Source organism: Notolepis coatsorum (genome assembly GCF_963971535.1).
Source record: "Notolepis coatsorum genome assembly, chromosome: 6".
NCBI lineage: Eukaryota > Metazoa > Chordata > Actinopteri > Aulopiformes > Paralepididae > Notolepis > Notolepis coatsorum.
In genome coordinates, this window is record NC_140170.1 from 134,710,586 (window position 1) to 134,728,514 (window position 17,929).

Sequence of the window (17,929 nt, forward strand, 5' to 3'; positions counted from 1 at the left end):
AAAATGCTCTGAGTTTCGTAAAAGTCAGTCAAAGCTTACCAAAAGCAAGAGCAGTGAACTACAAGCCCACGTGACTGAACTCAAACTGGAAAGAAACAGACTAAGAAATGACGTAAACTCCATGATCAAAACAACAACAAAAAAATGCATCAATGACAAAACTGAGGAAAACAAAAACAAAACATGTGAACTTTAGAAATGACTCAATAATCAACTAGGCTGCAGTAAAAAACTTAAAACTTAAACATCTTCTTCACAAACATAGCCACAACACTGGTAAACAAACTACCCTCCCACTCAGGGCATTATGGGGTAGAACACATAGTAGCATACTACAAGAACCTAGGCATCCACAAAGATGACTTCAAACTGGAAATGGTAACAACAGATGAGGTACTCAAAAAACTGAGCGCCCTCCAACCGAACAAGGCCACTGGCCATGACAACATCCCCTCCAAATTCCTCAGTCATCACACACATAATAAACCTCTCCATAAAACAGGGACACGTCCCCAAGAACTTCAAAATTGCGAGAGTAACACCCCTGCACAAAAAGGGCAGTAAATTAGACCCAGGCAACTACCGCCCTGTTTCTATCCTTATCTCCATCTCGAAAGTCATGGAAAAAATTGTATACGAACAGGTCGAAAAGTACCTCGCGAAAATAAATCTAATCTACGAATTCCAATCTGGCTTCAGAACATCCCACTCCACTGACACATGCCTTCTCTATTTAAACGACCACATCAAACAAGAGGTGGACGCGGGCAAATACTGCAGCATGGTCATGCTGGACCTAGAAAAGGCCTTCGACACTGTCAATCACACCATTCTGTTTGACAAGCTAAAAGCAATTGGTTTTGATAGTCTATCAGTGAGCTGGATGCAATCCTACCTGGAGGGGAGAGAACAGATGGTGGAGGTAAACGGTACCCTATCCCCCCCCTCACAGTGAGCTTACTAGGACCGCTACTGTTCCTAATTTATGCAAATGACATGTCGTCAGCTTGTGACTGCAACTTGTTCCTGTTTGTGGACGACTCAGCCCTGCTGGTCTCTGACAAGAACAAGTTACAGGTTGAAAAAACCCTCAGCTCGGAACTAGGCAAAATCTGCATATGGCTCGCTGATAACAAACTATCATTACACATGGGCAAAACAGAGTCCATTCTCTTCGGTTCAAATAACAAACTCAGCAAGACCGACGGCTTCTCAGTTACAGTGGGTGACAATATTGTCACAAAGAAAGAAGAAATTACCTACCTGGGCTCCATCCTAGAGGCAAATCTTTCCTGTGACAAAATGGCATCCAATGTAATAAAAAAAGTCAACCAACGAACTCGATTCTTGTACCGGATCTCCTCACTGGTAAACAAGAATACCCTGAAGACTCTGGCAGGAGCACTCATTCAAGGGTACTACGACTATGCTTGCACCTCATGGTACCAAAGCACCTCAAAGGCGCTAAAAACTAAATTACAAACATCTCAAAACAAACTGGTCAGACTACTGCTTGATCTTACTCCTAGAACCCACCTCACCCCTGCCCACTTTGACAAACTAGGATGGCTTAGAGTAGACGACAGAGTACAGCAACTTGCAATGGGCCTGGTCTACAAGATACACTACACGACCAAGGTACTCATGTACATGTCAAAATACTTCCCAAAGGTCAGTGAATACCACGGTCACAACACCAGAGGGAGCTCCACAAATCATGTTAAACCCAGATTCGGCTCAAACAAGGGACTAAACACGTTTCGCAATTATGCCACATCAATGTGGAACGCCCTACCCAAAGCTGTAAAGGAATGTGAATCACTACCCACTTTCAAAACCACTCTCAAGGAACACCTACGGGAGACTGCAATTAGAAACTGGCCCCTGTAAATGTCCTAACCCAACCCCCTCCAATGTACAGTAATTTACATAGTATGGTTTTGTCAATATTCCAATGTACAGTTTTGCTTGTTTGTACAGTGTTTCCCCCCCCCCCCCCCCATCCAATGTAAATTACCTAGTATGTTTTTCAATATCCCAATGTACAGTTTTGCTTGTACAGTTGTACAGTGTTTCCCCCCCCAACCCCTCCCCCCCCCCCCCCCCCCCCCCCCCCACACAACCCCACCCAACCTCCTCCAATGTACATTTTTTACGTCAAATGTATATACTCCCTTTTCTGGACTCTTTTTGTATCACAAACAGTACTGTGTTTGCAAATCTGGTATGTCATAAATGTATAGATGTAGCAGTACTGTCTATCTGTATGTCATGTATGTCATATATGTCCTGATGAATTGAAAATGGGGGACCCTGATGTAAACAAGACGAAAGTCTTTCTCAGGTCTGCATCCCCTTAACAATTGTGTGTATTGAGCTGTACTGTATTGTACCCATTCTGCAATCTGTTATATTTCGTACTTGCATCGTGTCCCGCTCTTAAACCATACCGAGATATACCTCATCTCATGTACCTATTGTACTCCATCAACGAATAAAACCAAAATACACCCCTCACCTGCCAGGCCCCGCCCCTAGTGGCGTGCTACATAGGACTGGGCATGGCCACCACTCACTCTTCCTCTATTTTCGTTTCCATCATAGCGAATGCAAGACGCCCTATGCAACTAGTTGATTTGAAAAGTTTAGATAATATTGAATACTTACGGAGATTTGCTTACCCCTGGAATCTTCGGGGTATGTTCCAACGACACGTCGGGTCTATTCTGATGTTCCCTCGTCTTGTGGCAGCAGATCGAGGAACAGCGTGCGAGGTTGGCTATCGAGCCGGCTCGCACACAGGTGAGCCCTGTGTCATCAGGCATTGATGCTAGTGTTAGTAATGCTGGTTTGTTTTGTTACACAACCATGTTGTGTGTCGGCACCAGGGGCGGGATGGTTTGGTGAACGTTCCACTGAAGTGGACGGGTTCCAAGCGATCCTGGAGCGTGCTGCTAAACACTAATGCTAACGCTAAATGCTAATGCTAATGCTAAATGCTAACAATACTGCTGAAATGCTGGGCACTGTTCTAATGTTCCCCGCCGTGGGATGTTGCCGCTTTTCCCTCCTCTTAAACCGGTTCATTGATGAAGGTCAGTCGTTAGCTAATGTGGGGGGTTTTGCTGAGTCCTATTTTTCCCTTTTACGGGTAAATGGGTTGACAACAGGGTGCAGGGCGGGTGTGCCGTGGCTAGGTAGCCTAGCCAGGTAGCATCGATCCTGTGCCTCGGCGGGGCTGGACTGTGTCCCACCCGGAAGCCGATGCTTGAGAGCGAGTCGGCCCGGCGGGTGGCAGTAGAGCTATACTACTGCAGGATGGAATTTAGCGGCGGCCAGTGTTGTGGCTCAGCTGACTGTTTTCTGTCCACATTAGCGTTGAACGCTATGCTATAGTGGGGCTACTGTTTTTGTTCTGTCTCTCTGCTACGGGAATGTCTGTCTATGCTACAATCTTCCCTCCTCTCAACCATTCATGCTGACGGTCAATCGGTGTCTACTGGGGGAGTAGTGCGGGGGGGGGCTTTGTTTACCTTCATGGGTAAATGGGCTGAGGTCTAGGGCTGGTGTGATGTTGTGAATATTATGAATGAATGCGGGACTGGTTCTCTCTGGTCCGCCTCCCCTTAACGTTGTGTAAATGGGCTTGCCCATTCTACAGTATGTTCGTGGTGTTAGTTCATTTATTCATTAACCCCTTCATGGTGCACACCACAGTGGAGGTTGCTGTTTACAACCACCACTGACCGTGTTAGCATCAGTCCTTTGCTTTTGACATGTTGAAACAGTGCCCCGCCCGGCCGACGCCATGAGGTGGGTCGGCCTGGCGAGTGGCTGGTGGGCTGCTAAAGCCTGTACTGCCACGGTATGGAATTGGCAGCGATTAGAACTGTGTTCGAATTGCTGGTTTTTCTATAAAAAAATGGTGTCTGGTGGCGGGGCCTTGAGGGCCAGCCGATGTCGACACATCGCGCGAAGTTGTTGACGTTATTAGCTTTGACCCAGCCGCAAGCTATAACCGCTCAGGGCTTCCCTCTCCGCAGAGGATTTTGGTCTTCCGCTGGAGCGCGGGCGGTATTTGTCCTAGGCCCCACACCGCCTCACACCGCGCAGCCAGAAGAAGAGAGAGCACGGCCTCGTCAGCGGCGATGACGAGGCCCTCGACAGGCGGCCATGTTTTCCCCCGCCAGAGGTATCCTGGGCGTTGAATCGACAGGTGTCCACAAGGCCGACAGCCTTGGCGGCCGAGGGATCGGCCATGTTGGATGGGCTCGGCTTGGAATATACAAGCTGTCGCCGTCCTGCCGCGAGCAGCCCGCTCTCCGTTCACTCCCTCCCCCAACACCAGCGGAAAAAGGGGGCTCTGATTGTTTCCTTTAGCTGCGGGCCGCGTGCCTTCGTTGAAGCGCGGGCGGCCCCACTTTTCGCTTCTCATGGGGACAGGGGCTGACACCCAGTTGATGGCTGAGCCTGGGTCTGTCCGTGAGAATGTTGTGCTGTCAAGCGGCTCCCACACCATAAGCTGTGTTGGTTGAGCCTGGTGTTACGTCTGTCAACTATAGGTGTTGTCAGCAGGGGGGCTCGAAACCTTTTGAGGCACACAGTGCGGGCTTCCCCGGCCTCGCCTTCGCCAGGCCAGGTATCATGTTGGTGCCTCCCACTCCCGTGAGATCGGCAGTGGTCTGAAAAGAAGAGGTACGTGTGATTTAGGTGGTAGTAATATCACTGCAGGGCTACGGTGTGTAGGAACCCATGGGGTCCTCACGCCTTGCATGTCCGGCTGCAGAACAACTCCTCAGCATGTTCTGGAGGGGTGTTCAGTGGGGGGGCTTTTGTCACCTAGATTGATGTCAGCTTCCCCCATATCAAACCGGCCCTTTCTGTCGGGGTCCCCCCTTGGGTGCAATTGCCTCGTGGGTAGTGTCAGGTTCCAACCCGACTCCACGGAACGCTCTGCTCGCACGGGTCCAGGGTTGGCTACGCACAGCGGGTGGGACCGGGCTGCCTATCTACAGTTCCTTGCGGACCTGCGCCACATGGCGGCGGGTGCGTTGGGAGTGTCATCACATATGGCTACGGCAGTACCATATGTCAAGGTGGATGGAGAGAACGCTGAGGCGGGGACTTGTATTTACACAACCCCACCCGTTTTCGGGTTTGGTACAGACCCTATTGTCAGGGTCACCAGCAGTGACAGCTCTGGTCGACGAGATCTGATCTCTGTGGACGAAGCAAGCCATCGTTGTGGCGTTTTCCTCCCGGTGTTCTCTGGTGCCTGAGAAATCGGGAGGGGGGGGGTGTCAGACCCATGTTGGACCATGGGAAGGTTCGGTATTTTTTGGATCGTCTCCTACCTGTTGAACACTGTCAGGTGGGGGTCTGGTTCTCCTCCATAGACCTCTAGGATGCGTGTTCGCATTCCCGATCTTCCGTCCTAGGGCTTACCTGCGCTTCCTTACAGGGTTAGCGTATGGGTACCAGGGGCTGCCGTTCGGCTTTTCTCTGGCTCCCCGCATCTTCACCAAGTGCGTGGAGGCCGCACTGGGGCCTCTGGGTCGTCAGGGGTTACGAAGTGTATTCTGCCCTGCCGACGTTCTGGTCCTTGGTGGTCAAGGTGGATCGTCAGGTCTCATGCCAGGCAGGGTTCCTACCAGCCTGGGGTGGCTGTAGACTGGAAGTAGAGTACTCCTCTTCCCAGTCAACGGGTGGAGTGCTATGGGCATCCCTCTCAGAGCGTGTTGCGACACGCTCGATACGACGTCAGTGTCGTATATCGACAGACAGGGAGGAGTACGCTCCCCCCGTCTGCACCGGGCGGCTGACTATGGGCGTCCTCCATCTGCGCGGCCTGAGGGCTCCCCACATCCCCGGCAGGGTGAATGTGGGTACAGGTGTAATGTCGCAGGGCGGTCCTCATCCTGACGGGTGGGGATTACGTCTGGACATAGTCAGGCAGGTCTGGGACAGATGCTGTGCCGCCTGGGATTCTTTCCCCATACATCTGTTAGGTCAGTTGTTGGGGCGGGTACGTTAAGGAGCGCAGGTCCTTGATCCTGATTGCGCCGGACCGGGGCGCAGCTGTGTGGTTCCCGGTCCTGATCCAGCTACTGGTAGCTCCGCCATGGCCTATTCCTTGGTCGGCGAAGGCCCTCACTCAGGCACACGGGTCGCTGTTCAGCACCCGGTGTTGTGCCAACGTCTGATGGTTTGGCTGGTGAGAGGGTAAGTCTGGGGAGGATGGACCCTTCTGTGGTTGATACCATCCGGAATGCGCATGCTCCCTCCACTGTCGCGCTTTACGCGGGCAGATGGCGTATGTTCCAAGAGTGGTGTAAGGCGGGGGGCAGGGACCGGTGTCCTGCCCCCTGGATACTGTCCTTGTTTACCTCCAGTCTCTCCTTGATAGACTGTCGGCTTCGACGGTGAGGGTATATGCAGCAGCTATATCCTCTTATCATGAGGGATTTGAGGGTGATGTTTTGTTCAGCCACCCTCTTGTGAAGCGTTCCTGCTTGGCGCCCGACGCGTTAATCCGGTAAAACGCTCTTTGGCTCCGAGTTGGGATCTTCGATTGGTCCTCGGTCGGTTGTCCTTGGCCCTGTTTGAGCCTCTTGAGCAAGCACCGTTGGAACAGCTGTCGTTCAAGACCGCGTTCTTGCTGGCCGTCACCTCCGCTAAACGCGTGGGTGAGCTTTGTGCTCTCTCGGTACGACCAGAGTGCCTGTCTTTCGTTCCGTTTGCGGTGCCACTCTGCGGCCTAATCCTGCCTTCGTGCCTACAAATATCCGGAGTTCCTTCCGCTCCAGGGATATTGTGGTTCAGGCGTTTCATCCACCTCCTCACGCTAGTGAGTTGGAGGCGGGCCTTCACCTGTCATGTCCGGTCCGGGCTTTGGGGATTTACCTCAGCCGTACTCAGGGCCTCAGGGCTACCGATCAGTTTGTCTGTTATGGTGGTTCTCGTGCTGGTAAGGCACTATCGAAACAGCGCCTGTCCCATTGGTTGTGCGAGGGCATTGCCCTTTGCTACACGTTGGCCGGGCTGGCTCCCCCTGGGGGCGTCAGGGCGCACTCCACTCGTGGGGTGGCAGCCTCTGCCGCTCTGCTGGGTGGGGCCTCGGTGGAGGACATCTGTGCTGCAGCTTCATGGTCCTCCCCGAGTCCCTTCGTAAGGTTTTACCTCATGGACATGACCGGGGGTTCTGTCTCCCAGGCGGTTCTGAGGTCTGTGGCCTCTCCTGCTTCCCCGTCCTTTGGTGGGGTAGCAGGGGTGTGTGGGTATGGGCCACAGTGTGTTGTGTCACATGTGGTTCCGCCTGTGCTGTGTGTTCAAGGGGTTCTAGTTCCCTCTTGTTCACACTCGGGTGGAGTTGACTGCGCCCCCTCTTCATTAGGAAGGATGGGGTGACGGGACTCCCCTTCCCCCTTGATGTGGGCTTACGGGTCCTCAGGGGGTGCATCTGTCGGTCCTTGCGTCCGCTCTACCCCATATCTCGGTATGGCTTAAGAGCGGGACGTGATGCAAGTACGAAATATAACGACAGGTTATGTATATAACCTAGTTATATGAGTACTGGCTAAGCGTCCCGCTCTTAGCGTGCCCTGAGTTCCCTTGGGGAAACTTTTCTTTGGAAACGATTTTTTCCGAGGAAGAGTGAGTGGTGGCCATGCCCAGTCCTATGTAGCACGCCACTAGGGGCGGGGCCTGGCAGGTGAGGGGTGTATTTTGGTTTTATTCGTTGATGGAGTACAATAGGTACATGAGATGAGGTATATCTCGGTATGGCTTAAGAGCGGGACGCTTAGCCAGTACTCATATAACTTTGTTAATAAAGTTTTCAATCAATCAATCAATCAAGCATACCCCACATTTAGCATAAAACGCCTGACGATTACATACCCAAAGTAATTTGCGATTTATTGTACTTTATACTTATAGCACACAGTTTGTTGTATTAATGGAATTATTAGAACAATTTTATTTTAACTTTTTAATTTATTATAAAAAAGATTTAAGTAACAGGGAGCCACAGCAGAGTGGCTAAAGAGCCGCATGCGGTTCCAGAGCCGCAGGTTGCCGACCCCTCGTCTACACCAATGACTTCCACTATCGGTCAGAGTCCTGCCACCTTGAGACATTTTCTGATGACTCTGCGATAGTGGGATGTACTAAGGGCGGTGATGAGGAGGAATACAGGGCACTGGTGGTGGACTTCATCACATGGTGCGAAAGGAACCACCTTCAGCTAAATGTGACGAAGACCGGGGAACTGGTTGTGGATCTGTGTATCTACAAAACCTTCTGTTTAATCATCTTCCCTTTATTCAGTTGCTTAGATTTTTCACGTCTGGTCAATTTTAGCATGGCGTTATTCACAGTCAAAGATAAAACAATATATATATAATTGATATTCTCTTTTGGTTCATTACAATTTACTCAAGCCTAGTAACAGACACAATATTTCTGACACTGGGAATACATTCCCTGAGATCCATAGATGTCCATAGAATCAGATACCAAGAACATGCAAATGGACCATTTAAAAAAAATAACTCCGTAAATGTTTATTCTACGTACTTATGGAATGAATGACATTACATTTTTTTTAATAAAATAATTATAATTGATATCTTTAAAAAATATATATATTTATTTTTTAATCAATGGATGGAGGAGCCGCACATTGATGGGCAAAGAGCTTTTTAATTGTATTATTTTGTTTTGGTTTATTTGTAGGGTTTCACAGATCTATCTTGAACATGCAATAATATCTGTGATGGAGCAAGTAAATGTTACATCTAATATTTGAAAAGGCTTTACTTTTGTGTTGGTATGAAACACATCGATATTTTATAGTTTATTTAAAAAAAAAATGTACCTCAGAAACACAGCAATCTACTGTATAAGAGGGGCATATCCAAATGTTTTAGTTCAAAATAATGAAGGTTTTCATATGAGAGAAAGATCATGCAGAGGATAGATGTCTTGCATAGAAAACCACAATGAAGAGCAGAGGCGACAGGAAATGGAAAGTATCTGTCTCTGAACTATCATTTCCGCCAAGAAACGCATCTCTATATACTGTATGTTAAGAGACCGGATTGAGTTAGTTATTGTGAGTTGTTTAATGTACACTTTTACATGAATATATGGAGGCATTAGCTGTGGTCACAGCAAGATTCATAATTTGTGGTTTCAGGTTTAGGTAACATGTTAAAATTGCTGATGTGCTTGACAAGCATTTTGTATGAAAGTATTCTGTACTTTTGTATGACAACTATTAAAGAAACTTGAAACTTGAAACTGCTTACTCAGAAGCACAGAGAGGCAGACAGACAAACAGGCAGCCAGACTCCTGTTCCCTAGCCGTAAAGGAAACCTCTAACTCTAATCTCACTTCAACACTCAAAGTTTCCTCCCCCAATCGTTGGACACCACTCACCACACAATCAGACTTTCAAAGAAGACAAAGTGAAAAAAAAACATCGCTCTTTGCTTACTGTTACGCTCCAGTGACTGTACTAGACAAGATAGTATCAAATAACATAGTATAGCATGTAAATTAGAAGTAGAAAATGAGGTCACAGTGTTCAGTATAGACATATGTACAATGTTCGATGCAGAATAGACGTAACTGAGTTACCATATCATATACAATACTATGCAGTGTACTAATGTACAATACTATATAGTGCAAAGCAGAAATGGGATGAGGTACAATTTAGGTACAATTTACAGTAAGGTGTACGAGTTGTAGTGCAATCCTTCATCAATAAATATAAAGTGTGGGGAGTGGGTGCTACAGTGTGTTTGTTTAAAGTGAGTGTGTGCTATAAAGTGTGGGGAGTGGGTGCTACAGTGTGTTTGTTTAAAGTGAGTGTGTGCGTGTGGATGTGTGTGCTATGTGCGTTTGATGGTTGTTGTTGTGTAGTGTTCATTGTTCGTTGAGCAGCCTGATGGCCTGGGGATAGAAGCTTCTTCTGAGACTTTCTGTGCTCGCCTTGAGACTCCGGTATCGCTTGCCTGACCGCAGCAGTTCAAAGAGGCAGTTGTTCGGGTGACTGGAGTCTTTAATGATTCTCTTAGCCTTGCCCCTGCACCGCTTGTTGTAAATGTTCTGGAGGGTGGGGAGCCCCCCTCCAATTGTGCGTTCGGCTGAACGTGTCACTCTTTGTAGTCTGCTTCGGTCTTGTGCAGTGCTATTCCCAAACCAGGAGGTGATGTTGCCAGTCAGGATGCTCTCTATTGTACATGAGTAGAAGTTCTTAAGGATCTTCTGACTGACTTGGAACTTCCTTAGGCGCCTGAGGAAGTAGAGGCGTTGTCGTGCCTTCTTCACAACACTGTCAATGTGTGTGGTCCATGTCAAGTCCTCGGATATGTAGGCTCCGAGGTACTTAAAGCTGTTGACTCTCTCAACCGGTGCCCCGTCGATGCTGAGGGGGCTGTAGTCCTTGACCCCCGACCTCCTGAAGTCCACAATCATCTCCTTTGTTTTGCTGACGTTCAGGGAGAGGCTGTTTTCCTGGCACCATCCCGCCAGGACCTTGACCTCTTCCAGGTAGGCCCTCTCGTCGTTGGCAGAGATCAGGCCCACCACCACTGTGTCGTCAGCAAATTTGATGATTGTGTTGCTACTCCGCTGAGCCACACAGTCGTGTGTGTACAGGGAGTAGAGGAGGGGACTCAGAACACAGCCCTGGGGGGCCCCTATGTTGAGGGTGATGGATGAGGAGGTGCAGTTGCCTGCTCTCACCACCTGGGGTCTGCCCGTCAGGAAGTCCAAGACCCACTGGCAGAGGTCATAGTTCAAGCCCAGGTCCCTGAGCTTGGCTATGAGTATGGAGGGGACTATGGTATTGAATGCCGAGCTGTAGTCGATGAATAGCATTCTCACATAGTTCCCCTTCCTCTTGTCCAGGTGTGATGCTGCTGTGTGCAGCACATGGGCTATGGTGTCCTCCGTGGACCTGTTGGGGCGGTATGCAAATTGCAGGGGGTCCATGTTGATGGGGAGGGAGGATGTGTATGAATGTGAATAATGTCATGCACTTCCAAGCCTCCAGGCTTCCAGTCTCCTGTACCCCCTTGGTTTTACCCCCACTCCCGACCTATCTAGTCTCTCTCTCTCTCTCTCTCTCTCTCTCTCTCTCTCTCTCTCTCTCTCTCTCTCTCTCTCTCTCTCTCTCTCTCTCTCTCTCTCTCCTACTGTAAGTGCAGGCATGAGGTTCAGGTGTGTGGAGACCAGAGGAGCAGCTTGTCGACATCTGCTTGCTGATTGCTCTATCTATTTAGACCTGGCTCAGATGTCATCATGCTGCATAGATCGTAACTTCTCGTATAGTCGTTCTTGTGTTAGTCCTTTATCCGTTTGCCTTGTCTAACCCTGTCTTGTCCTCCTTGCTCACAGTCCTCTACCTGGCTCCTCACCCTGTTCCCGTGTTCTGGAGTCCTGCCTGACTACTCTCCTCCTGTACCTCCTGGACTGTCTAAGGGGCATGTTACACACAGTGTTTTTGTGCTCGTTTTTATACGTTTTTGAATACGTTTCATGTCCCTTTTACACAGAAATGCGTTTTTTGGTGGATACGTTGTGGCCCTAGCTGAAACGCTAAATTGTGTTTGCGTTTTTGAGCAACGCCAAAAACTCGCTGACAACAGTCGTGTAGCCTTCACGGAGCCGTTGTTGCGAAAACGCCCATGCGCAGTAGATACCATCTGCGTGACCTTCCGGTGACAACAGTGTGTGTGTGTGTGTGTGTGTGTGTGTGTTTGGGACATAGCTCCGTGTCCCAAATAGCTGCAGCTACCATGTGTTGTCAAGTTATTGTTATAAGGACCCCAGTCCAAGCTACAACAGTCTGCATTCCCTTAACAATTGTTTGTATTGAGCCGTATTGTATTGTACCCATTATGCAATATGTTAAATAAAGTTTACATCCATTCATTCTGCTAGCATTACCGATTTGTTGAGCACTGCCACTGGCTAACATGAGCTAGCGTTAGCTATCAGATCCTGTTAGCTCAAAGCTCCTCTTTCAACTTAACAAGCATTAAACAAAATGGCCCAGTCATCTATTCACCTTTGTTTAATACACACAGCGTTGTCTCTAATGTTATCTAACTACTGATAGCTCCCGATATCATCAGTTTGGTGCTGGCTAACTAGCGTGAGCTAACGTTAGCTTCTAGCCACAATGCTATACTGTTAGAATGGCATATTCCATTGACGTTAGCATGCAGCTAACAATGTAGCTACCGATCTTTTTTTAGACTAAACTATCCGCTCTTGGTGGTCACTTGTGTTGATGTTAGTTTTGTTTCATCAACAAATGACAGAACACACAGTGAATGTATCCGTTTTGTTTATTGCACTTTTATTAGACTTTGCTGAAAAAGAAGTGCTGCACTGGGTAAATAGGCAAAAGATGGTGGCGCCCATAGGCGCCCGCCTTGTTGACATTTGCTTTGCAGGCACATTCAAGTTCTGATTGGTTGAAATTGCCTTCATGTTTGCCACCTACTGCCACCTACTGCTTTGGCAGTGTACTACATCAGTGTGCTCAGGTGACAAAAACAAAAGTGTGACTCGAGGCTGCCACGTTGCGGCGAAACTCATCTGACAATGAAACGAAAATGAAACGAAAGGTGTAACCGGCGCCTAAGAACCCGGCCCCAGCTACGACCTCCCGCTTGTCTGACTCCCCTTCTACTTGCCTACTCCCTGGACTGTCTGAGAACCCAGGCCCGGCTACGACCTCCTGCTTGTCTGACTACCCGCCTATGCACATACTCCCTGGACTGTCTAGCCTGATATAAAATATAAATAAATATACCCACTGTTCTCTGATTCTATCTGTGTTGTCTGTTTGTGTTGTCTATTTGCAGAAAATAGTTTGTGTGTGTGTGTGTGTGTGTGTGTGTGTGTGTGTGTGTGTGTGTGTGTGTGTGTGTGTGTGTGTGTGTGTGTGTGTGTGTGTGTGTGTGTGTGTGTGTGTGTGTGTGTGTGTGTGTGTGTGTGTGTGTATTTGCATGCATCTTCGTTCATGTACGTCTTTCTAAACCTGTGTAATGTAGATGCATTGTGTGTGTGTGTCTGTGTGCTTATGTGTGTACTTACGTGCATGCGCGCACGTGTGTGTGTGTGTGTGCGAGCATGTGTGTGTGTCTGACCTGGCCTGTGCGAGGCGGTAGGCCTCCTCGTCCTGCCTGGCTCTGATCTGCTGGTAGAGCGCCTCCTCCAGGCGTTGCTGGGTCTCCTCCAGCTCCTTGATCCTCCTCCTCTGCCTCTCCGCTTCGGCCTCCTTCTGGACCATCTCCGCCTGCATGCTGAGCCGTGCCTGTTGGCCGTAGCACACTGTTATACTGACACCCTCCTCCTTCTCTTCCTTCTCTCGCTTCCATACTTCCATACCCCCCCCCCCCCCCCCGCATCCATCCTCACCTGTTCAGCCTCCTCCAGTTGTTCCTGCAGGGCCCTCTGTAGCTCCTCATGTTGCTGCCACCTGCTCTGCTCCTCCTCCAGCAGGCCTACCTGTGCCTGTCTCTGGGTCTCCTATTCAACAGGGAGGTCAGACAGGTAGTGTAACAGGTAGTGCTTGGGGTCAGGAATGGGAATACATTATATACTACTCTGGAGTCAGTTTTATATGCTGGGCATTCTGGACCATCAACTGGACAATCATCCACCTTTTATACGGTGTGGCAGTCTGGCAGACTGGCTGGCATGGTAATATAATCTGAAACCCAAAATCAGAGAGGCCAAAGACAACTACAGGAGGAAATTGGAGAGGAATGATATCAAATCAGTTTGGACTGGAATACAGACCATAACTGGCATTAAACCGGGGGGGGGGGGGGGGGGGGAGTGGATGGAGACATGGACAGGGCTAATGAGCTAAACCTGGTTTGAAACAGTGGCCCGGCTAATCACAACCCCCCCCCCCCCCCCCCCACCCCAAAAGTTATTTGTGATTTATTATACTTTATACTTATAGCACACAGTTTGTTGTATTAGTATTAGAAAATTAAGATTTTCACTTTTTAATTTATTATAATTTTTTTTTTAAGTAACAGGGAGCCACAGCAGAGTGGCTAAAGAGCCACATGCGGCTCCGGAGCCGCAGGTTGCCGACCCCTGGTCTACACCAATGACTTCCACTATCGGTCAGAGTCCTGCCACCTTCAGACATTTTCTGATGACTCTGCGATAGTGGGATGTATTAAGGGCGGTGATGAGGAGGAATACCGGGCGCTGGTCATCACATGGTGCGAACAGAACCACCTTCAGCTATATGTGACGAAGACCAGGGAACTGGTTGTGGATCTGGGGAGGAGGAGTGCATCTGTGACCCCTGTTTTCATCAGGGGGGTCGATGTGGACACGGTTGAGGATTACAAATACCTCAGTGTACACATTGACAATAAACTGAACAGGTCAAAACATACAGAGACACTACACTCTACAGTCTACAAGAAGGGCCAGAGCCGACTCTACTTCCTCAGAAGGCTGAGATCCTTCAACGTCTGTACAAGGATGTTGAGGATGTTCTATGAGTCGGTGGTGGCGGGCGCCTTCTGTACGCTGTGACCTGCTGGGGCAGCGGACTGAGAGCTGGGGGCGCAAACAGGCTGGATAAGGTCAGGAAGGCCAGTAACATGGTTGTGGTGGAGTTGGACTCTCTAGCAGTGGTGGCGGAGAGGAGGAGCCTTGCTAAGCTCCATGCCATCAGGGACAACCCCTCCCACCCACTATACACAGACTTGAAGACAGAAGGAGCACATTCAGTGCTAGACTAAGACTCCCAAGATGTAGCACTGAACGGCACCGGAAGTCCTTCATTCCGACAGCCATCAGACTTTATAATGCATCACTGTGCCTCACTGCATCACTGAACACAGGGTGACAGTACCATCTTCCTGGACTTTTACTTTTAAACCAACATTGTACAATTTTACACTTTTCTGTACACTTACTGTATATTTATGTATATTTTTACTGTATATTTTATATTAGAATGTATATACATAACATAGGAAATGTATACCCCGGACCGTATTTTATTCTTAGGCTTATTTTTATTCTTATTCGTGACTTTGTTTTTGTCTACCTAAATGTTTGCTGTTTACTGTGAGCAATTTGTAGTGCCAAATTTCCCTCGGGATGAATAAAGTATTTCTATTCTATTCTATTCTAGAAGGCTGCTATGTGGCAGCCAAGGTACTGGGGCATATGCCCATATTAGGAGTTCCGAGGAGACTCCCGACAGAGCAGAGCGCATCAGCGGCCAATGCAGCGCACCTGTGCCAGACGCGCCCGAGACAGGTGAGCGCAATCACCACACAATCAAGCAGCATAGAAAATGGAGACAGAGAGACTCATTGGAGAAGCTGAGGGGAAACCTGTATGGAAAGAGAGGACGTGAGTAAGAGAAGAGAGAGCGAGAAGAGGAGGAAGATTATTGTCTGTGTGACCAATGCTGTGTTTGTCTGCTTTTGGAAGGAGGACCCTGCTCTGTGCTATAACCCCTGATCGTCTGAGAACCCGCATGACCCCTGCTTGCCTGACGTCTCTTCTCCCGGATCAGCCCCCGCCCGTATGAGAAGCGCTCTTTGTGTACCGAACCCCGCTAACAAACCAAGACAATTCTCACGCATTAAGGACTGGCTGACGATATCACTAACCTCTCCTTTTCCCCTAAACAGCAATACACCTGCTGTTAAAACCTCTTAAAATGCAACGGCCCGCCAGTGGAACAGACTAAAGTCACGACACTTTGCGAGCGTCTAGCAGCTCGGGCTGCATTTTTTGCCGAACATATAAATTACTGATTTAAAGCTCTATTTGTTGCCATTCAAACGCCACCTCACTCGACAAGATCCGTGCCTCGTTTCTTGAGTTACATGACGATATGTCAGGCATGCAAGTATGCAGTTCTCAAGTTCAAGTAAAAAAATATTTAAGCATGTTAAGAGGTTCTTGCTTCTACCTTGTGCCGTGTGTATTTTGTTATGTCCAATCTGGTGACAGCTCAAAACACCCCAGAGTCTGTCACAAAGGATTGAGGTCTCAAGCATTGAAATACAAGAGCGTCATGTAGAATGTGTACTTTAACTTTTGATACTTACTTATGTACACAATATCAAATACCTTGGACACTATCCCATACTTTGCACAGACACACACACACGCTGGACAATATCAAATACTTTGGACACACACACACTGCACCTGCAGCAACTCCAGCTCAGCCAGCTGGGACTCCCTCTCCCCCTGCAGGAGGTGGAGTCTCTGCAGCTCCTCCTCCTTAGTGGCCCGCCTCCTCTCTCGCTCTTCCCTCTGGTCTCTCCTGTGCTGCTTCAGGTCCTTGTGCAGGGAGCTTTTCCCCTCCACACACAGACGGATGGCAGTCTGGATGGCTGTAGGTCAGGAGGTCAATTAATGAAACACAATGAAGTTTAGAAGTGCTGAACATTAACACATTGGGCGCCGGGGTTGTGCCCATCATTGTCTGCCACCGTTGAAAGCCTATGGAGATGTTTACTTTGCAGGGCTATAACTTTTTAAATATTATAGCTATATCGACATTACTATGGCCCATTCAACATCGATTATCTATCGTTCAGGATGTGGGAACGTTATATTTTTTCATTCATACATTGTTGTGTTAATACCGTCTAGAATATAAGTATGTTTTTAAGGTTTTCTGCTGTAATTCCAAAAACGAGAGTTATAGGCCCTGACGCATATGATAGATTATCGATTGGCGTTTCTTTCCTATACACGATATATTAAAAAATGTAAATGTATATGATCGGTATACATTATGCTTCATCATGCGTGAAGGAAAGGAGGGGGGGGGGTCGTTTATAATTCCTTGATCATCAGTAACGCCTTTATTTAGTATGGGTTGATACATTGATCAGATGGTTTGCAGTGAAATGAATAAACAATCGGGCTGAAAATAACGTTAGTGTCCTCTTACCGTTCGCCGATGAGACTGGAGGAAAAATATCCCAATTATCATATCGATCATATCATATCGATTGTTGAGTTTAGAAAGCGATCCAAATGCACTATAGTGTTTGTCTGGATCCACATAACAAGATATTACTGCCGGAGGGATTTCCTCGATGCACCAGCGCCACTTCCGGTTTTGGAGAGAGTGTAACTCGCCCGACCACCCACCAGGCGGCGGTATTGAGGCGTTGCAATCTCATACAGGGTGCCGCTGCAGTCCGGAGGGAGACTGGATGAATTCTGAATGCCATGGCGAAAAAATGAAATATTGATCCCAAAAAACTATTTACGCCGTTGTTGGCGTTCAATGCATGGCGGACAAAAACGGCGTAAGTCGTTCTTGGCGACCAATGTGTTAAGGTACTTCAAGAAAGCCGTGCCCCAAGCGGCTGGGTGGCGCAGCAGACATTGCGCTCGTCACCAACGCAAGAGACACCGGGTTCGAATCCGGCTGTCGGCGTTGCCTCCGGCTTGGGCCGGCCGTCATACTAACTCAATTGGCAGAGTTAGCGGGTGGGAAGTCGTCGGGTGGTAGACTGGTCGTTGTGAACAGCGACTCCTACAGGTCGGTTGGGGCGCCTGCACAGCAAAGTCAGGAAAATGGCGGGGGCAGTGTGAGCCTCCTACACGTTACTCCTTGCCAAAATGAGAGTCCGCGCTGGCAGGTGAAAAGATGTGACAGGCTGCCTCCACATGTATTGGAGGGGACATGTGATGCAAGGCTTCTATCCTACAACCGGCCAGTGGGAGGCATATGCGAGCAACGATCAGGACATGGGAGGGAGAATTGGCATGAGAGGTAAATTGGGATGGGGAGAAAAATCACAGAAAAAGGAGGAGAAAAAAGTAGATAGAAAAAAAGAACGCTGTGCCCTGTTTACTGTTTAGTGATCCTAAATCTGATCTGTA

The 17,929-nt window shown here is 48.6% G+C and overlaps 1 protein-coding gene across 1 annotated transcript in view; it reads right to left on the bottom strand.

The window, feature by feature from the left end:
- LOC311230437 (differentially expressed in FDCP 6 homolog) overlaps positions 1 to 17,929 on the bottom strand; it is a 132,401-nt gene that overhangs the window by 86,953 nt on the left and 27,519 nt on the right. The window contains exons 7-9 of the mRNA XM_084316708.1: positions 16,232 to 16,419; positions 13,445 to 13,555; positions 13,174 to 13,340 (exon numbers count right to left, since the gene is read on the bottom strand). Coding sequence (XP_084172834.1) covers positions 13,174 to 13,340; positions 13,445 to 13,555; positions 16,232 to 16,419 — 466 coding nt within the window. The remainder of the gene's footprint in view (positions 1 to 13,173; positions 13,341 to 13,444; positions 13,556 to 16,231; positions 16,420 to 17,929) is intronic.